This window comes from Zootermopsis nevadensis, unplaced genomic scaffold (assembly GCF_977971745.1).
Source record: "Zootermopsis nevadensis isolate Lab colony 2312 unplaced genomic scaffold, Znev_1.0 Znev_ptg000019l, whole genome shotgun sequence".
NCBI classification, from domain to species: Eukaryota; Metazoa; Arthropoda; class Insecta; order Blattodea; family Termopsidae; genus Zootermopsis; species Zootermopsis nevadensis.
The window spans coordinates 1,452,122-1,476,137 of NW_028259151.1; the positions used below are offsets into that span (position 1 = coordinate 1,452,122).

General features: G+C 37.3%; 1 protein-coding gene across 3 annotated transcripts in view; it reads left to right on the forward strand.

Moving 5' to 3' along the window:
• The window catches only part of LOC110827499 (TOX high mobility group box family member 3), a 312,988-nt gene extending 289,060 nt beyond the window's left edge, over positions 1 to 23,928 (forward strand). For 2 of the 3 annotated variants that reach the window (XM_022059214.2, XM_087351384.1), the window contains 4 exons: positions 11,853 to 11,933; positions 16,275 to 16,634; positions 19,224 to 19,495; positions 21,072 to 23,928. In XM_022059214.2, coding sequence (XP_021914906.1) covers positions 11,853 to 11,933; positions 16,275 to 16,634; positions 19,224 to 19,495; positions 21,072 to 21,138 — 780 coding nt within the window. In that variant the 3' untranslated portion in view covers positions 21,139 to 23,928. The remainder of the gene's footprint in view (positions 1 to 11,852; positions 11,934 to 16,274; positions 16,635 to 19,223; positions 19,496 to 21,071) is intronic. The other variant, XM_022059216.2, reaches the window with a different exon arrangement.
• Positions 23,929 to 24,016: the final 88 nt, after the last annotated feature.

The following is a 24,016-nucleotide window of genomic DNA, read 5'->3' on the forward strand; positions in this document are numbered from 1 at the left end:
TCTTTTTAAAGCTAGAATGAATTGTAGTTGGCCGTAAATCGAGATATTTGTTCGTTTTTTAAATAAATAAATGACTGGAAATCACTGTGTCTATCTTAAAATCACCTCACAGGGCTGTGAGACTGCAGCGTTGTTCACAATTAAGGCGAAGCTAGGAAGGCCATGACAAGGTCACCAGTCATAAGTCAGTTTGCTTGTTGCCGACGTTTCAGTGGACCATACTGCATCCACCATCAGGAGTTTAACGAACTAACCAAAAAGCTAAGTAAGATTACAGTCTGGCATATGGCTTACTAAACGCATAACTGCAATTGAAGAACAGGGCCCTACAAGGTACTGGGTTCAGCACTATTCGACTTCACACACTGAGGTTTTCCGTGATTTTTCTCAGTTGTAAGACAATGGCAGGGCATAGTTTAGAAGGAGTGTGACCCGCTTCCCCCAGTCACGGGGGCTTTCAGGCGAAGTAATTCTTCCTTCCAGTAGCTGGAGCCTTCAGCTAATGCGATTCCAACATTTCTGGTTCAACCCCCAAACATCCTTCCTACCAAAATTCTTTTCTCAAAGGACAAACTGCCTGATGGGAGCTTTCTACCAGTACCCAAAATTTCTTGGCTTGAACTTGTTAAGGTCTCCAGCCAAGACAACAAAACCCGACAGCTTAAGCAGATTCTCATTTACAGTTTACAAGGTACTGTTCTCCTAGTGCAGCGATGTGTTTCATACGCAAGAATGGTTTAACGTAGTAAGACCGCATTTGTATAGTTTGAATGTTTGGTATAGATACTATTACTTTCACAGTCTCTTGGTTGCGACGCAGAGAAAGTTGGTCAGCCAGTCCATGAGCTTGCGCCAAGTCGCATGCGCGTAGATCAGTGTGTTTCTGCTTCAGAGTGGTAAGGAGTGAGAATGCTGCCCATTCAGTCCGAACTTTATCGAAGGGCAATCACGGGAGGTTGTACCTAATTTACTGCATTTCATGCAGAAGGAAACGGACGAACACAGATTTGTTATCCCAGTGAGTAAGGTGCACGAACGTGTTGCATCCGCAACCGGAGTCTCTAAAAGTTCTCTAAACATTATATAAAAAAGAAATGGTACATTTGCAGGCTGGGGCAACCACCTCAAAAAGCACACCAAGAATAAATAAAAGCAGCCCCGACCGTGTACAAACCTTGACGATTTTGGTATCTGTGTGGTACGTAGAACAATTCACGAATTCTATAATACATACATGAGAAAAGGGTACCGACAATTAAAGTTGTGTTGATAAAGTTGGGGTAAACAATAGATACAAAGGACAAGCATCCAATGTGTTGGAGATATTTAAGGCATTCGGATTTCGGAGGAAAATGCGAGCTAACAGGCGTATTCTCATTGAAAAACAATATATTAGAACGCGTGTCGCCGTTTTAAGAGCAATCACTACTACATTCCGCCGAGACGGTCATGCGATTGTGTACAGTGACGAAACACACTTCCGTAGCTCCCACACCACAAACAGCGTGGACTGATGATGATGCTCCCCAAGGATACATGGTGCTAACCTCTAAGGGGCAGCAGTTGATCATTGTGCACGCCGGAACAGAAAAGGGTTTAATTCCTGGCGCACTACTGATTCTTAAGTCAAATCAGAAAACGGGCGACTGTTACAAGGAAATGAATAATTCCCAGTTTACCACAAAACTGCGTTTTCGTGGTTGATGACGCCGCTTATCACTTTGTGCTTGGTGAGAGGTGTCCTACATCTGCATTAAGAAAGAACGATATAGAAGACTGGCTGTTCCAGCACGAAATACCATTCAGCAGTGGCTTGTTAAAGACAGAACTCTATGATCTCGTAAAACTTCATAAACCAAGGCAGAAATATGTTCTTGATGTCATTTTAAGTGCCCATGGACGTACGGTTCTCCGTTAACCCCTATACCCCTTCGATCTCAACGCCATTGAAAACATATGGGGAGATGTCCAGCGGTGGGTCGGACAACGTAATGTGACATTCAAGTTGGATGACGTGTGGCAGTTACACGAAGTTTGAAGAAATCGGCGAGACGGAATGAGGAGCCATATGTCGTCACGTATAAACTGCAGAGCAGCAGTGTATTGAGACGGGACTGATGGAATCGGAAGTGGAAAAGTTAGTTTTCTGTGTCCGTGGTGGTATCAGCATTGAGGACGCTCATCTTCATGTACGGAAAGTGACTCAACAACTGACGTGGGGTGCTTAAGGTCTGACACGGACTATTTGCTACGCGGTATCCAGCAGGATCTTGAATATTTCTTATCCTCCCTTCTTTTGCGGCAAGCTGGTGAGACTCGCGCTGAAGATCGTTATGCAAAATGCCAGGAACTTTTTGAAAGTAGTCTACCTATATACCTTCCTCCTCACATCAGCCTTGATGAAGGAGACAGCACGGTTTTCTGAAACGTTAACAAGCCAACTACTATTCGGTGGCAGTTCCCCAAAAGTAGGTACAACCAACATCAATGAAGTTGACCCTTGTTTGACTCTGTATGTTTGTAGGTTTGATGCTTGTAGGCTCGTGTGTTTCTTTGCGCTCACAGGCGATATATTAACATGAACGCGGAGCTCTTGTGAAACGTTGAAGTGGGTCTTGAGTCACGACTGATACTTTTTGTATTCTTGTTTTGTAACGGAATGTTCTGAGCAATAAGAAACCAAAACCAGAATAACTAGGCGTTGATGGAAAGACAGTATTAAAATGGATCTTGAGGAAACAGGGCGTGGACAGGATTTATGTGGCTCAGTATAGTGAACGGTAGTGGGCTTTTGTGAACACGGTAGTGAACTTGGGTCCTGCAAGATATTTATTGACAAGCTGAAGTAATAGTGCCTTATCAGCAAGAACTCTGCACCATGGAATTAGTTGGTCATAAATTGTTTTCGGTTTATATTGTGTATGTGTCGTGTTTTAAAATATTTATTATGATGTGGAAGGGATAGAGAAAGTTGGGGTGGGGGAGAAATGAGGTAAAGTTTTAAAGGTGCGAAAGGGACTAAGAAAAGCAAGAAAGAGAGAGGCAAGTATTAAGATACGAAATAAATCATTCCACTTTGAATGCCGGTTTGCTTTTATAGCGGTTTCTGGATGAGATCCAAATTTTTAAACATATCACATAAGAGCATGGGTTCCTTGTTATCCAGACCTTTTAGGGTGAAAAACACCATTTATTAAATTTCGAAGTAACCGGCGTCGCCAGCATGTCGCTTGAGATCTGTATGTGGCAGGTTCGTAATGCTAAATCGTTTTTGTCGAACACTTGTATTATGTTCGATGTCGAGGTTATCTTAACTGATGGCTTCCGTGGTTTTCCTCATTACCGTCCAGTCGAAAACCGGTTCCTTCTCTTATTCCTATCGATTCATCATTCATAAGACAGAACAACGTTATTTGACCAATAAGCACAAAAATGCATGTTGCCGAATAAATAAAACGACTGTCTGCATGTTTCTTGTATGCAATTTAACTAAAACTAACTTCTGCAGGTCCAACAACGACAACACCAAAGCCGCCACCGGCCACGATCATGAGCCAAATCCACCCATTTACCATCCTCACAGCCCACCTCCCTAAGATCCATCTTGATATTGTCCTCCCATCTCCTTGGTCTGCCCAGTGGTCGTTTTCTAAAAGGACCCCCTCCCCTGCATTGAGCCCATCGGAGCCTCCCAGATTTCACTATCCTCACTATGCTAGGCGACCTATACAATTCACGCAGCTCCTCGTTATGCAATATTCTAAATTTCCCACGTATTTTATCCTTCCTAGGTACAAGTATCTTCTTGAGTTCCGTGTTATCAAACACTTGTAATTTACGTTCTTCCTTCAAGGTAAGACACCATGTTTCACTACCATACAAGACAATAGGCAAAATTATTGTTGTATATATTCTGACCTTTATGTTTTCGATAGCAAATGAGATGATATCAGTTTTTGAATTGAATAAAAACAAGCCCTTCCCGAATGTGTTCCACTCCTAATTTCATTGTGAACCTCATTTCTGATTGTTATTGTTGTTCCCAGATACTTAAATTTTAAAAACATTTTTAACTGATGTGTTACTTATAATTATGTTCTACCGCTGTTGCTGATGTTGATCCTGTAATACACCCATACATTTAGTGTTGTCTACATTTACTTTAGGCCTATTTTCTTGCTAGCCTGTAGGACAGTTTCTGCATTCTCCGTTATGGTACCCACCCCACCCCCCATAAGATTGACATCACCAATATAAGCAAGTACCTGGTGTAGACAATTCAATTCAATTCAAGCCCTTATTAATTACCTCAGACCTTCCTGATGACATGTTCTAGAGAAAAATTAAAAAGCATTGGGTACAAAGCATCTCCCATTGTTATCGGACAGAAGGTTACGTATACGAACTGTACTAGATACCCCATACATATCTTAATTAACCTAACAAGTTTCTTTGGTGTTCCAAACTCAATTAACAATACCTCTTTTCCGAGTCATATGCCTTCCCAAAGTCCACCAATGGTTGGTCCACTGACATACTCCCACTTTTTCTCTAATATTTGTCGAAACCAAATGATCTGATCAATAGTTGACCTATTACAGCGGAATCCACACTGATCATCCCCGATAGTTCTTACATAAGTGGTGTTAATCATGCCAACAGAATATTCGATAAAATTTTGTATGATGTTGACAAAAGACACCTCGGAAGTTACTGTACTCAGTTTCTCACCTGTTTTATGGAATGGGACAACAATTAATTCTTTTAACTGTTGTGGAAGTACTTCCTGGTTCCAAATCGAGACAATAAGCTTATGTATCTCTGCGTGCAGTGTCTTACCATTGGAATTAAGTCGATACCTGGAGATTTATAACGTTTTCGTTTCCCAATGGCAATTTAAACTTCACTAAGGCTCGGTTCCGGAATTAAGGGCTCTGCTCAGGCTCATTAAATTGATGAGCTCCGTCAGCGTTTAGTAACTAACTAAAGTAATCTTTCCATCTCTCTACGATGTTACTTGAGTCCCCGAGCAGATGTCCACTCTCGTTCTTGATCAAATGTGTCCTAGGTGCGTACTCCTTAAATTATCTTACGCCTCTACACAGATCTCTGGTATGTTTATTTTCTCTGTTAGTTTTCAGCTCCCCTGTCTGATCTTTTAGATACTCTTTCTTCTTATTCCTCAAATTCTGCTTGTTTGACGTCTTGCATTGACATATGTTTCCCTGTTTATTCGAGTATGGGCCTCATCCATGGCAGTCTAACCTGCTTCCTCCACCTTACTAAGTTAGCGCGATCTTCTTCAAACCATGCTTTATTTCGCGAAATTTTGTGGTACCCCTCAGCTGAGATTTTCATGTTATCCCATTTCTTCCGGGCTCTATTGGCGTCTATTCCGTATTCTTTGTATTCCCTTCAACGTTTTCTAGGATTGCAAATCTATTCTAATTTTGTACTTGATACTCTTGCTAAGTTTCTACATCGCTCAGTTCTTTGACGTTGAATTTCTCAATTCTGTATATCTGTCACTAAATAGTAGCCAATATCAGTCCACTTCCGTATGAGATCTGATCAATCGTTGATCTGTTTCGTCTGAACCCACACTGATGATCCCCAATAATTTCATTCACATATAAAGTTAATCTCGCCAGAAGAATATTTGATAAAATTTTGTATGAGGTTGATATTAGAGAAATTCCTCGGTAATTACCACACTCAGTCTTGTCCCCCTTCTTATGAATAGGAATAATTATGGATTCCTTCCATTATTGTGGCATTTCTTCATTATTCCAAATTAACTTAATAAGCTTATGGATCCTCATATGTAACCTTTGATACCTGCTTTAATTAATTCTGCTGGAATCTGATCAATACCTGGAGATTTATAACTTTTCAACTTTCCAATGGCTAGTTCAACTTCATCTAAATTAGGTTCTGGCACTAACAGTTCAGCTGTAAGTATTTTAATCTGTCTAACCTCATCAATCCCGTGAACATTTAAGAGCTGGTTAAATAAATTTTTCCACCTATTCAAAATTTTGATTGGATCTGCAAGCAGCTTGATATCCTTTCTTAAAATCATTTATGCCTTTGAACCGATCTCTGTTATTTCTGTCCTTACTATTTGTCTCAAGCTCAATAATTTTGCCTTTCAGTTATTCCCTTTTCTTATTCCTAAAGGTTCTACTAGCTTCACGACTCACGTTACATTGATTATTCGTTTTGTTTGGGTCCCGCAACCCTTGAAATTTTGTTTGCTTGCTTCGATCTATTATAATTTCGAACATTCTTCATCAAACCATGGTTTATTTTGCTTTCTCCTGTACTACCGTACTTTCTGCTTGGCTGAAATTTTGATACATTTTCTGGCATTTTCCCACAGCTGTTGATATCCACACTTTCATTCAGAAAATGTTTTCCTGGTAATATTAAGGTCCGTAATTGCCTAATAAGTATTGTGGCAGTAAAATATTACCGTAATGCTTTGCTTTTATAACAGTAGAGTTGTTGGTTTCAGTACGTTATGACATTTTAGCTCCCATTTTTGCCATAAGGTGTCAGCACGAGAAGGGTAAAATGAAAGAAACAAAGAAATTGATTTGTAGGCCTATCTGTGATAATCAAAATTATGTTTCCAGATGAATGAAATTTAAAAAAGAAACAGTACATTTACTTCTTTAAGTTACCTTTTACGTTTTTGTTTTTGAAATTTATTGGATAGATGGACAATGTAATCGCGCTTATTCAAAATGCAGTTATGTTTTCTTACATCTCACAATGATACATAGGCCTGCGTACAATTCCAGGGTCACATTAAATTGTATTTTCGAATTTTCCGCAAACTAATAATTAATCAATTTCGTCAAGAGGCGCAATCTACATAGCGCGTAAGGTTTTATCCAGTGTCGTGTTTTGAACAAATGAGTAACTTGGGTGGGAGCGTAAATGTGGAAGCATTTAGGTCTACTAGTGAATCGATGCCGGCTGCAGTGTCCACGCGGTCTGAGGCATGGCCACTGCGACCGTGGGTTCGAGTCCCACTCAAGGCATGAATGTTTGTCCGCGTCTCCTCTTCCAGTCTGGTAGGTAAAGACCGAAGGAAGTGCGAACCCACCGTGGTACTTTCGCATGAGCGCCCCGAAAGGGGCCACGACGGTCAGGTATTGACCAGAGACGACTAAAATAAGTGAATCGATATTAGAGAGAGGGTATGCCTTCTTATTGCATAGTTAGTTGAACTGGGAGCTATGAGCATTTATCTTACGCACGAGTAGGTCTCTGCCCTATAGAGTATTAGGTTGCCTGTAGATACATGCTTGTAAGTAAGTACGGTTGGGGAGATTCGTCAATAGGTGATATAGTTGGTCTGTGCATGCTGAACTAGCTGGCCAATGCAGAACTAACTACACGTTTTGTTTCCCAGTTTTATACAGATTTTTTATATGTGTATGAATCTCACACTCACCACGCATTTCATCTCCAGGACTACTGATCTGGTGTCTATGAGACTTAGTATTGGGAGTCTTTAACTGAAAAGATATTAAACTAGTTTAATTGCGGGTCATTGTGAAATATAAATAAATTTTACGTTAGTTGCTGGAAGGTTGAACAGTTGAAGACCGCATTATCGCGAGTCCCCATGTTCACTGTTTTCAATATGTAAAGTTTTTATGCACAATGTATTAACACCTCCATAACCTCTCGTCAGCATTTGCCATCGTAGAGATTGCTAATATTCACTGTTTACTGACCGTCTCGGAGTTCGCATGGCTCCTGTTATACTTCTATTCCTTGCTTTAAGGTGACACCAGAGCATGGTTTCTTTTTTAATCTGGCCATCTTAGTTCCATATTTATTATAGGGGATACAGACACGACTGCTTTATAATAACTTTGGACATTTTTCTTGATAATACTTAAGCATTTTTTGCTTTGTAATGTCAATCCGTCTGTACTCATATAACAGATTAGTTCTGAAAGAGATTCTGTGATGAATTTCTTTATCTCAAGACTTCATTAAAATATATGCGATGATGTGTGGTTGTTTCAGGGGCGCTTGGTATTTCTCCTAAATAGTTTAAAGGTTGTTACAACTAATTAATTCGAGGCTGGTTTCTAAAGGAATGCATGCATCTGATATTTGAATATTTTTATGAAAAACTCAATACCATATAATACATGAGATTGCATTCGTTAAAATTCATGCTGCGTCTTTAATTCTAAGGCTAACTCGAATTCGGGAGTTCAGTTATACGAACACGAAACTTGAAATCTTCTTTTGACTGCAAATATGTTACGGAAATATTAATTTGTAAATAGCAAAGTACATGTTTTCTTCACCCAAAAAACTTAGAGTTTTGACTGCCCGACTAATACTGGAATGCCTTGTGTTAAATAGTGCCTCATTAATTTGACAGTACGTCTGTTCTGCAGTTCGGGCTTCTAAACATTCATTCATCAATCTTAACAGTGCCTTGTGATGTCTCCCCTCGCTCACCAGTTGTGATGGATCGGTGCCGTTATGAATGCATTGATAATAATTTTCAGTTAGTACAACTCCAACAGAATACTTGCTGTAGCGGTTGACAGTTTGAATGGATAGTTCTGTCTCTCCACCCAGCGAGACATGAATATTGGTTGTCACGGAGATATACAATGTTGTGACTAATGAAATAAGCCCCAACCTGCCTGTCATGTAGGATGTGTGTCTTCAATTTCCGGGAGAATAAAGGTTGTTATAATCACTCAAACTGTCTAATGAATAAAAATACATCGAAGTAGGTAGTAGTTTAATATGATGAAAATAATTATGTTATCAAGTACAGCAGGAGAAAAATGCATCCGAGCCGTTTGACGAACTAAATTCACTATCTGAGCTGACGTACAAACAATTATTGTTGCAGCACTGATTTGGTTATTAAACATTATGATTTGTATATTTGTAATTTCTGAATGAATTGTAGCAGAAACATGTCGAAATGGATACTGCTTTGTAGGATTTGAGGTTTTCACGGCGGTGAGTCTGAAGATCGCTGTCTTCTGGGTTGTTGCGTTGTGTAGTCTGGTAGAAGTTTACCGACGTCCTGATTATGGAGGCAGCAAGGACCTCTGAAACGTCGGTAAACATCTACTAGACTAGACAGCGTAACAACGCAGAAGACAGCAATCTTCTGGATACTGCTAATCATATAAATAATTGGATGATGCAGGGTCTTGAATAGTGACGTTTGTTTAGCAGGTAAACAAATTTCTCCGATATTAAGGAACCGCGAAGGTTTATTACCGTGTTCACAGAAGCACGCCATTCCCTTATTCATTCCGGTCCACACAAAAGAAGTGGTAACATTGTAGCTTTATTCTGTAAGATAAAAAAGGTACAAAGTTCAGAGGGGAACTGTAGCAAGAATTTATTTAATTTTAATATGCCCTTAATTGTATCATGAATATAATTTTTACATGTTACTGCCATTCTCAACTTAGCCATTGTAAAATGATTTGTTAGTTGTGCTTGTGTTTTTAGTTTATCGTGCAATCTAGTGACGAGACATGGATATAGGCCTGTATGTACTTCTTATCTGCTTATTTCTTATGAGATATCTTTACAAGCTTCTGGTTGAGGTTTTGTGTTCTTGTTTAGGTATTTATGTTTCCGCTTGATAAATTGGCATCAATTGCTACACATAGAGTAATTTTAATAAGAAATTAGCTTACTGGACAACTGAATACTGCAGACTGAGCAATGCACAGCACCCTCTGGAATGCTGATAGTCCAGCAGAGATTCAAAATGTGTACCTTCTGATTACAAGTGTTACACTACATATAAAACTATTCAGCCATCTTCTGATTCTATATAAAACAAATATTTGTAGACTGAACTGGGTAATATCTGAACTATCTGGTAACTTAATTTGTAGACTGTTGGTGTTTATTTAATAAATTCAGTACTTCTTGCCTCTTTGTTTTCTTTGTTCTGAATATAAAACCCCACTTTTTTTATTTTATAATAATCTTGTTTTTACTTAGTTATAGAAATAACAACTGTCATATATATATTTCATCACATTTTACTTATGTGGAGACTTGAGATTTAATGTATTTTTAATATATTGACTTGTTATGTGCACATGATGGAATTAACATTCAAAATACTTTTTTGCTGGTATTAGTCCTCTTGCTAAACAAAGATTTTTTAGTACAAATTGTGTTAACTTCTGATCATCCAACATAAATTGATATGTAGAAATTTTAATAAATGTTGGTTAGATCGAACACACTTTACAAAATAAAATTGTTAGATATTAATGGCTGATGTCAAACTTAGAAATTCATAGAAGTCTGTTTAAGAGACTAGAGATCCAAGCTCTTCTGTGTGCATGCATATTCTCACTAATGAACTTCATTGTAAATAACTCAGAACATTTCCAAATTAAGTCTGCTGTTCACATTGTCATCACAAGGAATTAGAATCAGCTTCACAGATCAATTTCCAACCTCTCATATTTTGCAGGAATCAGTATTTTCAACAATTTACCATCAAGTCGCACAAATCCTCTTAAAAAGGCATATTTTAATGTAGTATTAAGAAGATACTTAATTACACAATCTTTTTACATTCTTGATGAATTTCTAATGCTCACAAATAAGTCTTGTTAATAAATTTTTCTTGTATTCACATAGTAAAAATTGGAAGTATAATTTATATATTGTTGTAATTGGTGGATGTATTTGGAACTTGTCATTAATTTTGTGAACCCCTTGTTTATATGTGAAATTTTATAATAGTACATATTGTATTATTATGACTTACTCAGCATACTGTTGTCATCTACCTTACGGATTCATGGAATGTAATAAAGATTTTTCAGTATAACATAACAGTTAAACATTATATTGGCATTAACTTGTGGCTAAATATTTAATAAATAAAGCTTATTTTTGATTGCTGCGTGAGTATGTGAACTTTATATAGATAAGTATTCTTAATTTTTAAACATTGTTGTGTGGTATGAATATTTTATTTTAGGTTATAAAATGAAGTTTGTTAGATTATAAGGTTTTGATTACAAGTATTTTTCTGATGTGCACTTTCCTTACTTGACTGCATTTCACATGATAGCTGAGAATTATGATAGTTACCACTTAAGTTTTTGCTACAAAACTGATGTAACCTATTTGAATCAGATACTGCACAGTCAATAAGCTTTTTTTGTATCATGAGTTTTCTTTGAGGAAAGTAATGAAACTTTTGTTGACAGTTTTACTAACAATAACAAATGTGATCATTATGTTTTATTTAATTCTTTAAATACTAACAGCAGTGGAAAGCTCTGCTTTGAGAATGTAGCACAGAAGTATAAATTATGTGCATAGTAAAAGTCGGATGATCACACGTTCAGGAGTATCCATGCCCATTCCTCAGAGAGACAAAGAAATATGAAAATAGGTAATGTGAGGAAGCAGGCTAGCAAAGAATGAAGAAGGCAGGGAGGCTTTAGAATGGTAATCTATTTGAAGTCATTTCTTATTCAAATGGCAATAAAGAAAGGAATTTCCAATCTTTGAGTGGGATTTGAAAGAAAGGAAATAAAAGGTTGCAAAATGAATCAAAGGCAAAGAATATAGAGAACATAAATGTGGATGAAGGTGAATTTTAGAGAAAGAAGGCGGGCTGAATAAGATTCAGGTGGAGGTTTTGTAATAGATAAAGTCATGAAAGGCTTCATTTAAAGTCATTTAGTATTCTTTGTAGACACTGATCATTGACATTGGAATTACTACTGTTTTATAATCACTGCATCTGGGAAGCATTTGTAATTGTGAAGTTTGATAATTTATTTTATATTTGTTTTTAGGTTTACAAAAAGAAGACAGAAGCTGCTAAGAAGGAATATTTGAAGGCTTTGGCAGCATACAGGGCAAGCCTTGTGTCCAAGGTAACTAAACTAAACCATATTTTCTTTATTTAGTTTGGTTTCTTTATTTAAGAAGTGTTGTGTTGCTTTGATTCTATTTTAATTCCCACATAACTCATACTATGATGACAAATTCCTCTTTATGCAACTAGATTGTTGAATGATACTGAAGATCTGTCTTCTATGCTCTGAATACGTTTGTCTTGCTTACTCTAGTGTCGTCTCCTGCCATTGATACAATACAGTGTAGATTATTATGTCATTGACTTAGAGAAAAGAAGTATGAATACTGCCATGTTATTTGTTTTCAGTTTCAATAATAAAATAAATTATTGTTAAAATCGTTTGAGGACAATATATTTTAGATTTGGAATTCTGTTGGAAATGTAACATTTTGTGCTTATGTATGCTGTTCATTTGTCACTATCTTTATCCCTTTTCTTGTTCCTTGCATAAGGTGCATAAAATGAATGCATATGTGGCTGACTGTATTTGTTTTTCCATCTGTTCACATGATGCAACTCAACTGCAGGACCCATTTTGATTAAATTTGGTATTTACATTTATATCATTGGGGACAACCCTCTGGGTTAACTCAGTCAGTATAGTGACTGGCTGTGGACTGGATGACCAGGGTTTGATCCCCGATGGGGGCAGCGGATTCTTCCTCTAGCCTTGCTTCAGGAATGGCTCTGGGGCCCACCCAGCTTACTATCAATGGGTACCAGGGTATTTTCCCTGGGGTAAAGCGCTAACCACTTACCTTCATGTATTGCTGTGGTTAAGAATGAGTAGGAGCTATACCACCTCCCCCCCCAAGCGCCTACATGGTGTATTGTGGGACAGCTTTATTTATTTATTATTTTTTTACTTTACAATCTATAATACAAACGATGGATGAAAGAACTTGTGAGGTGGTAGTGATAATAGCACCATTTAATGTTGGGACATACAATGATTTACTGTAATAGTTCTTCAAAAATATCACCCTACTACAGTAATTATTTGTACACCCATAAACAACAGCATTGATGTATGATCTGAAGCTTTCACATGGACTAAGTATAATAAATTCTTCTCGGGCTAGCAGCCACGTAAGGTGGCTTAATGAAGAAAACACCAACGTTTTGAGAACTTTGGCTCCACCAGGATTTGATCATATGACCGTCGGCATACAAGTCCAATATATTACTGCAGAGCACTCTCATTGTGTTACGATGTTATTGAGTTACATTATTTAAAGAATGTAGAGCATATTATTTTCAAAATTGTAAGTTCTAGTTTTATATATTAAATAAAACACATTTTCATTTTGAATACTTTCTCTTTAGAATTAATAGGTTAAGAGACATTTCAACATATAGGCTATACATTTCACTTATTGGTTAGTTTGTAATATGTATAGAAACAAAGTCAGGGTGCTGTGTTTGAAATTGTGCTACTCTATCAACAATTAGTTTCTAATAAATGAACAAATCAATCGAAAGGAAACAAATCAACATATAAAATGTATGCCTTTTATTGATAATAATAGTAATAATAGTGGAAGGTAATAAATTGGATTGCCTTGTGCTCAAATTTTTTTGTGAATAAGATAAATAGGTAAGAGTTAACAAATAAATTATATATTGAAAATAAATACTTCTTTCTTCATCATGTGCAACATTTTACTATGCTTATGGAGAAAATATTTTGGTAACATATGCGTAGTTATGTGTATATTGACGAGAATGGGGATCTGCTCATGAACTCACGTGGCATCATAGATTGATGGAAAGATTGCTTTAGTAAGTTACTAAACGTTCATGTAGCTGATTAATTTAAAGAGCTTGAAGTACATACAGCAGAGTCTTAATGCTGGAACCAAGCCTTAATGAAGTTGAAATTGCCATTGGGAAATTAAAATATTATAAATCTCCAGGCATCAAGTCAGTTCCAGTGGTAGGATACTGCACTTAGAGAGACATAAGCTTATTGTCTTGATTTGAACCAGGAAGTACTACCACAACAGTGGAAAGAATTAATTGTTGTCCCAATCCATAAAACAGGTGAGAAACTGAGTGCAGTAACTTCTGAGGTATCTTCTGTCAACATCATACAAAATTTTATCGAATATTATTTTGGCATGATTAACGCTACTTATAAAAGAAACTATCGGGGATGATCAGTGTGGATTCCACTGTAATAGGTCAGCTATTGATCAGATCATTTGGTTTCGACAAATATTAGAGAAAAAGTGGGAGTATAATGTCAGTGGACCAACCATTGGTGGACTTTGGGAAGGCATATGACTCAGAAAATAGGTACTGTTGGTTGAGTTTGGAATACTAAAGAAACTTGTTAGGTTAATTAAGATATGTATGGGGTATCTAGTACAGTTCGTATACGTAACCTTCTGTCCGATAACAATGGGGGATGCTTTGTACCCAATGCTTTTTAATTTTTCTCTAGAACATGTCATCAGGAAGGTCTGAGGTAATTAATAAGGGCTTGAATTGAATTGTCTACACCAGGTACTTGCTTATGTTGGTGATGTCAATCTTATGGGGGGTGGGGTGGGTACCATAACGGAGAATGCAGAAACTGTCCTACAGGCTAGCAAGAAAATAGGCCTAAAGTAAATGTAGACAACACTAAATGTATGGGTGTATTACAGGATCAACATCAGCAACAGCGGTAGAACATAATTATAAGTAACACATCAGTTGGAAATGTTTCTAAAATTTAAGTATCTGGGAACAACAATAACAATCAGAAATGAGGTTCACAATGAAATTAGGAGTGGAACACATTCGGGAAGGGCTTGTTTTTATTCAATTCAAAAACTGATATCATCTCATTTGCTATCAAAAACATAAAGGTCAGAATATATACAACAATAATTTTGCCTGTTTGTGAAACATGGTCTCTTACCTTGATGGAAGAACGTAAATTACAAGTGTTTGATAACAAGTTACTCACGAAGATGTATGTACCTAGGAATGATGAAATAAGTGGGGAATTTAGAATATTGCATATTGAGGAGCTGCATGAATTGTGTAGGTCTCCTAACATTGTGAAGATGGTGAAATTTAGGAAGCTCCGATGGGCTGGAAGCAAAGGGGGGTTGCAAGGGGTGCGTACAGAATTTATGTGGGGAATACTTCTAGAAAACGGCCACTGGGCAGACCAAGAAGAATGTGGGAGGATAATATAAAGATGGATCTTAGGGAGGTAGGCTGTGAGGATGGTAAATGGATAGAATCAAAGAATGCATGTGGTAGCTTGTATATTCTAGTATGGATTACATCTTTTTAATTATGTTTCAGTGTTGTTTTGTCCAGTAGTGTTGTGCATAATTCCCTTTTTTATTATTATCAACTATGTATCATAGCTTATGCACATTCACCTGGCTGCCAGCCTTGTAGTAAAGGGTTATAAATATCCTATTTTATGTGATATTGGTTAAGATAAGTTCTTATTGAACTTAATTTTGTTTTATGTGGAATTAGCTCTATGAGCCAATGTTTTGTAATCAGCTACAACACTGCATGATGTAATAAAACTGAAGATCACAATAATGATTTCATTACCATGATAATCTGAAATTTTGTATGGAGTGGCAACACTACATAGAATTTTATAATTCGAATCCCTTTATATGAAGAGATCCAATTTACTTATTAACTTATGCTTTGCAAAATAACACAACAGTTACCTGAATTCTTTCAGTTTTGTTATTAAAGTTTAGACCCATTTTCAGAAGACCCCAAAAGACCACACTTGTGTATTATATTATGTACTTTTCAATTTAAGGGTAACTTTCAAGACTATAGCTCCTTAGTCAATGAAATTGCAGTGAGTGTTTGACTTGTTGTGGGTTTAACTCTTCATTATAATTTGCAATTTTTGTAGCCTTCTGTTTTGTGAATACTGGTGGACTGTTTTCACGTGCATTCTGAATGATATGTCCAGTTTATGTTTTTATGGTCAGTTATATTAAACACAGCAGTAACTTTATTTTAACACATATTGTACTCAAATTTTCATTGGATTGAAAATTTACTTTCTAAGAGGTACTCACCAAACATTGTGTGTTCTTTCTCATTTCTCCATTTGAACTGATTTTGTGGTCTTTGATATCACCATCCTTAATGATACACAGTGATCATTATTCATAAAAGTCTTTACTCTAACATCCTGTAGACTGTATCTATTAGAGCACTTTGTTTTATTGAAATGCTTGATGTCTCTTATATTTTTGTCTTTTGTATGTCAAAAATGTTAGTTTTTAAAATTACACTGAAACATTAGACTACTGGTTTCATACTTTGTGGATAATATTAATTGATATCACAATGAAACATGCATGTGATTGTACAGGGGGCCGGTGACTCTGAGAACTTGTATGGAGGCTATGCAGGTTATGGAGGTGCTTACAGTGGGTATTCACCACCTACAGCTCTCCCCTCACCACCCATGGCTGCACCCACTTCTCAGCAGCAACAGCAGCAACAACAACAACAGCAACAACAACAGCAACAGCAACAACAGCAACAGCAACAACAGCAACAGATGACCAATATGGCCAAGAAGACACCTCTTCTCAGTTCCATGATGACTGAGAGGGGTAATGGACCACCACAGCAGGGCATGATGGGGTCACCAATGGGTCCCGTTGGAGGACATATGCCATCATCACATCTTCCACCACAAGTGAACCAAAGCAGTTATATGCAGCAGGTAATTAAATTATTATAAATATCACTCAGCCGAAACAAACACTATACTGTAATAACCACACTATTATGAAGCAGGGTGACCAGACGTCTCATTTTAACAGGATTTTCCTGGTTTTGAGGGAGGTGCCCTGTTGTCCGTACAAGGATTAAATGGGATACCAAATAGTCCCATTTTTCAACAGTGCTGATTTGTTTATAACCGATACAGATTTTTTATTATGGCATACAAGCAGCAGCTGGAGCTTAGATGCTTAACTAACTAGATGGCTTACCGAACCCAAAGGTTCATCACCGAATTAACCAAAGCCCTCCACCAGACCCTGTGTTGGGCCAACAAAATCCAGCCTCCTTCAACTTCTATCTCCCATAGATCCCACCTGACATTAACCCCCCCCCATCTACGTCTAGGTCTCCCTAGTGATCTCTTCCCCTCAGGCTTCCCAACCAATACCCCGTGCACACCTCTTGTCCCATCCATGCACGCTACATGCCCCGCCCATCTCATTCTTCTTGACTTAATCACCCTGACAATACTGGGGGAGGAGTACAAATTTTTAAGTTTGTCATTATGTAGTTTTCTCCATGCCCCATCATCTTTTCTCCCAGGCCCAAATATCCTCCTCAACACCCTATTCTGAAACACCTGCAATCTGTGTTCCTCCCTCTGAGTGAGAGACCATGTTTCGCACCCATACAAAACAACAGGCAAATTATTGTTTTGTTATACTTTAATTTCCAGGTTCTTAGAAATCAGATGGGAAGACAAAATATTTTGAACTGAGAAGTAGCAAGCATTTCCGGAATTTAGTCTCCTCACAATTTCCACGTGAATATCGTTTTGATTTGTTGTTATTGTTGTTCCCAAATATTTGAACTTTGTAACCCTTTCAAAGGATTTATTAGCTACCCTAAGACAATTCTGCCCGCCTGTCTGCTGACGACGAGATACCAACATGTACTTAGTTTTTTCTGAATTTACTTCTAGCCCCACCTGTCTACTAGCCTCTAGTAAAACTTCTGCATTCCTCTTTATTGTATTCATATCGTCCCCCAATAAATTAACATCATCAGCATATGCCAATAGCTGATGTGTCCCATTCAATTGCAAACCCTCCTGCCTATCTTGGACTTTCCTGATGGCACATTCTAGCGCAAAGTTAAAGAGCAAGGGAGACAGAGTATCTCCTTGTTTTAGGCCGTTCTTGATGGAAAGTGACTAAGATAAATATTTAATAAGAATCCGTGGTGTTACAACCCTCTAAGAGCCAAAGCCGACTAGCTGGCTGCTGGCCTCACGTTCACATGCCTAAGCAGAGGTGAACGATCATCCAACCAAATATAGAGTGATGTGTGGTCAGCACGACGAACCCTCAGCCATTGATAGTTTTCATGACCGGTTTACGCTACTCATTGTATCTCCCCAATTTCCTCACGATTCTGGGTTGGCACCAGTCCCATACACTGGTCGAAAATCTCATGAGAAATTTCTTTCCCTTCTGCTGATGGCCTCCATGATCGGGGGGGGGGGGGGGGAGGGTGGCGGGCCGTGCCCCTATTAAGTTATACCCTGGCATTCGCCTTACAACTGAGGAAAAGCACGGAAAACCTCAGTCAGGGTAGCCGAGTAGTCTAACCACTCGTTGTGCCGACTTGGCCGTCTTTTGGGGACGGCCTCGGCTGGCCTGCTGAACATCGGTCGCCCTCGGTTTCCCTTGGGCGACCTCTGTCCGTTCTCCACTCGCGTGGTCGGTTTTCCTGATCCCCTTTCTTCTTTCAACCAACCAACCAAAGAAGCTAACTGAGGGCGGAGGCCTGCGCAAGCGCAAGCATCTTTCACTTTTCTTCATTCCTTAAATAGGTCACAACCGTCATTTGTTTACTCGGCATTGTTGTGTTGGTATACCAACACAACAATGCCGAGTAAACAAATGACTACAAATTGGTTGGCGATGACGACAAATCAAATTGTTGTGTTCTATTATAAATAGAATACAACAATGGCGAGTAAACAAATGTTTGTTTGATGACGTCATTTTTTGGCTACAAAGTGGTTGGATACAAATAGGTTGGCGATGACGACAAATCACAAATTTTTATAATAGATAGAAGATTTTGGAAGATAGGAGCAATTTTATGTGTACACTCTCCAATTAAGTACATATGGGACTCGCGTAAAAATGAAAAGTCTCCACAGTGTAGGAATTCTGTTTACCATCTCTTCTTCTCATGATTGTCTCTTCAAGGGAGCATTTATTGTATTTACCATTACTTTATTATGACATGCTGTTCTGGGGAAACAGTGGGGCTGGCAGAGGGATGGAAGTTTGGCTATTGTATGTTGATGATACATGCATTCAGATCCATATCTTTGTCTTGTCTTTAAAGGTTGTTGAGTCTGTAAATTTTGGAAAGAGTGCACGATTTATAAATCTTATGTCAAGTGAGAAATGAATCATCATTCTAAGATAAATATTCAAAAGGTTATATGCACTTTTAGTATGAAGTGCAACTGAAATACCTGAAACCAGTACATAAATAAATATAAGTCAGTCTAGATATCCATTGAATAAAGATTTGAGTATATTTTCAGGTGCCTCCATCACATCACATGAGCCCACCTCGCAGCGACCAGCATTTGGTATCAAGTCCACCTCCTGGGGGCTCTGTAGGTGCAGGGTCTCCTGGTGGTCCCACACTACCTGTACAGCAGCAACAACCTCAGCAGCAGCAGCAGCAACCAGGATCTGGCACTCTGCGCTCAGGTAACACGTGCATCCGCCATGGCTGCCCCAATGCAGCAATTGCCAACTCAGAATGGGAGGATGAATACTGCAGCAATGAATGTGTAGTCAGCCATTGCAGGTCAGATTCCACTTCATTTCCTTAACAGCTAGTGTAATGTTTAATCCTTCAGATTTGTAGGGAGCACTGAAGAATAAAGTCACAGTAAATGAAAAATTATGTTATAGACAATATAGATCTTTTGTGTTGTACTGAAACCATGAAAACTTAATGTCATAAATGTTGATTATATAGTAAAGAGGAAAGCTGTAAATGAGGTACCATGGTAACATGAGGTAAGGCATAGGTTGAGAATCAGTTGATATTTTGGTATATGATATTGTTTGGTGACCACAAGAGAAGGAAGTCACAGAAAATTACAGGTTTGTGTGTGATATGTAATGTGCGGTATTAGTGGAAAAGTTAAAAATGGGTTGGCGTGTGCTACCATTGATTTGTGGGCAGGTTTATATGTAAAATGAAAACTGACATAATAACAGACAAGTGGAAAATGCTTTTCCTTTTCGGTGGGGTTAGTGTGGTATATGGTGCAGGAAAATCAGTGGATGTGGGAGGAGGGAAGTGATAATGCAGGTGTGTGCAGTGGTGATGTATTCCAGATACAGCAGGTGTGTGTGTTGTTGCATTATGCAGGATAGGTAAGGTTTGATGAAGTTATTTTTTGTATGGTAGGTTAATTGAGTGAGACAAAGAAATGGAGCTAATCCGTTGTTGTTAGGAAAACTGGTTTGGAAGAAGGTGAGGGGGAGGGCACATTTAATACTTCTAAATGTACTTTGTAAAGAATGCGTGAGGATACTCTGTGTATTCCAGTACAGGGAACACTTTTCTGGTTTGTTTTTGTTACAGTTATCATATTTAATTATACTTTAATGGCAAGTTCTGTGTATTATTAAATAGCAGTAAACTATCCAAGGGTTAGAATTTAGTCTTAATATTGTTTATTGCTTTAATCTGCTTCATACAGCTCTCCTGGTTATTCACAATTCTTTTCTCCTAATAATGAACTCCAGTTTCTCTGCAAATTGTAGGAAATATATGGAGCTACATTTTAAAGTATTTTCTAATAAATAAATGATAGATAAATTGTGTTTTTAACATCTGGATCATTGTTCCATTTCAGATTGTGCATAATTTTTATTTTGTGCAATTTGTGATTCATGCCGTGCCATTTAGTTTTGAAATTTGTCCCATTCACTTCCTATAGCACCCCCAGTTGCAACTACATGTTTATACCTGCAGTAATATGATAAATATGTATATGGTCAGTATGGGATATTTTAAGTGTCTTTAAGTTAAGAATGCAGAAGAAAAAAAACATGAGGGAGAAAGCTCAACATTAATGTCATATACCATAGGATCATGGAAACCAACATGTGTAGGTGGTTGTTTCACATGGAATATGTTATTTTAAAGTTTGTGAATCACAAATTGTCCTAAAATTTCAGTGAACAATTTCAAAGCAAGCCACAGAAATGCAGTTCAGTACTCTATCTGCAGTAAGAGAAACACACATTGTTTGTCATGTTCTTCAAAACATGTCATCTAGTAATTAAATTTCACTGAAATTTCAAAGAAATTACATTGATGCCTTGAAGTAATAAATTTGTTCTTACTGCTTAACTTTCATTTTCAGAGATGTCTTCAGTTCCTGGGTGGCATCCAATCAAAATTCAACACAGAACTTCTCAACTGTAAAATAAGGGTGTTAATCTGATACAAGCAAAAGAGCAAGCAATTGAGCACATTGTAGGGCATAAGCTGATGGTGGGTGGGTAGGGTCATGTGAGTACCATAGACCAGAAGCCTACATTTAAAGAGTGATAAATGATGGGACATTTTGTTGTGGATTTGTGTGTGCTGTGGGTAACCAATGCAACAAAAAATTGAGGTTGTTGAGGAGAAACTTATCATCGTTGTTATACTGGAAGAATACTTGTAAATGTATATATAATTATAAATTTACTTGGTATACTTAAAATAATATAGGCACAAAATGGTGTGCCCAGTATATTGAAATAATAGAGTACCTTATTGACTGATAAATGGTGAATGATTTTATCCTCATTAAAATTTTCTGGGGCAGTCCAGGAGAAAAGCAAGTATTATCATGAAACAAAATATGGAGTATATTATATAAATATCTCAAACCTTGTATACTTCTACGGGCAGCAAAGTCTGCTATCCTTTGTTGCATGTTTGGCTCTTTTAATGAATGTAGTAATAAGAATACCTCTACCCATTTAACTATGGTATATTATTAAAATATCCTTTGAAGAAATAGTATTTTCCCCACTCATATAAATGTTGCTGTTGATTTTCTGGAGTCTGTAAGAAATCACTAATACTAATATGTATCATAGCTGTGGAAATGTGATGAGGGGCTTTCCCCACAAGAACCTGTTCCTTGATTAGTGTGCACCTTTCCTCATTTCTTAGAGAGGAAAAGTTAATAAAATGATGATGACACAACAATGACAGTGGAAGGCTTATTTTTATATCATATCACCAACAGTAAAGTAAAACAAAAATGTGGTACTTTCAAAATTTTGGCAGCACTCATATAAAGGAAGACACAGCTGGAGAGGTATTCCTGCCTCACTCCCAAGTTCTACTGGAGGTTGTGATTCCTTGCATTACAAGACAGAAGTTGTTGGTGAAAAGATCAAAATACAGGCAGAAATGGGGATGTTGTCAAGCATGTGCTGATGGCCTGAGGGCCTGCTCAAATGTTGCTCTGATTCTCAGTTACATGAACACAAATTAACATTTGAAACTTTTAAATTTTGGTGTGGTGGTTCAGAGATAAAGGAGTTATATTTTACTTCTCTTCAAGCTCAGAAAAGTGGACTGTACTGCAAGTTTTTAAAAGTTTAAGTTATTGTGTTGTTCTTTAGTTCTGTATCTCCTTGCACTTTATCTGTAGAGTCTCAAAAGTTACTAATAAGAAATTAAGTACTATTTAATTTTAATTTGTGACTGTAGGTTTTTTCTCCTGTGGAGTAAAAACCTTCTTTCTAAATCATAAGATATTTCAGCAGGCCAGAGTGAATGTATTATGTAATTCACCAATTGGACCAACATATAAAATTTGTTTTCTTGTTACTTCAAGTACTCTTATAGTTCAAAGTACAAAGTATTTCGATTTCATTTAAATTTTAATTCCTTTCTTTCTTTAGTAAATTTAAATAGGATAGCAGTTAGAAAATGCTCAGTAACTGTTATATGTTATCATAAATATGGGTAGTTATCACAATTTTTTCATCCAAGATAATATGAAATCTGTTTTCAGTCTTTTCAGAAGTTTTACATCAGTATAAACTGGCTGTTAAAGAATTATACAACATAAAATACATATTTTCCGAATTCTCTTGGTTATGTCCTGTTCTTATATGAAACACAATTTTCATAGCTGCATGTAACACTTTAAAGAGGAAATCTTCTGAAATCCATATTATTTGGTTGTTGCTGTATGTTAACAGTAAATTAAGAGTGTCAACGTAACCTGAAGGCAAACTTCACTGATGTAAATATGGTGAGAAGCTACTCAAAGTTTTTTATATGGGTCTTCTAACTGCTGTACTGTTAAAACACTTTATACTTGCTTCAAGTGTGACTATTGGTCATGATGCTGGTCTTTATTATGATCAAATGATGTGGGGCTACTTGCTTGCAACTCTTTCATCTTGTTTCCACTTACTCACTGGGAGACTGACAATATCTAGACTAGTTCCTGTGCACTGTTATGTTACTTTTTGTAGTTTCCATTCTTTCTCCCTCTGTATGTTTAAAACTGTACTGTGGTGAAGGGTGTTGCATTTGGTTGTGGGTTCTCTGAAATGGAGTTGTTTTTTGCAGGCAGGTAGATAAGGTGATTATTGCAAATATGGACCATCTTGCTTTGCTGAAAGAAGTCTCATTGCACATTATTCATTATTTGTGCAATATGAGACACGTTTATTTTTTTCTTATTTTCCTTCCATCATGTTCCTCATTTTTGCAAAGCAGAGTTTTCGCTTCGCACACTTAGCAATATATATTCAGTGGTTTGTGAAATGGTAACCAAACTACAATCACAAAAAAAAAAAATATATATATATTAAATTTGAGGAAATACTAGCTGTAAATGAACTCCAAATATTAGATCTCTCTAGTGTACAGTCAAATTGTTATTATGTAAAGTGTAAACCCTACCCTGGTTTTATAAGTGTATTTTCGTTTTTATGATGTGCATATGTGATCTTGAAACATTTTGATGATCATCTTTTACAGCTGAGGTCATTTCTTCTGTGTGCAAATCCTAATAAATGGATTGTATGAAAGCTGTTTGATTTCTTACCTGATTATCCAGTGTATCTAAAATAAGTAAGAGTTGGAGTTATTGACAGCTCCTCCTATGCAGATGGGTGTATGTAGATGTGGTACAGTGCCCACTGAATGTAATTGTAAATGCATAAATAAATCGTAATAAATAAAACTTTGTGTGGTTTTAAGTTGTTTACAAAATTTAATATTTGCCCTCTGATAATCCTATGAATTTCCAAGGTCCCCTGCTCTCACATATGCCATACACTGTTCATG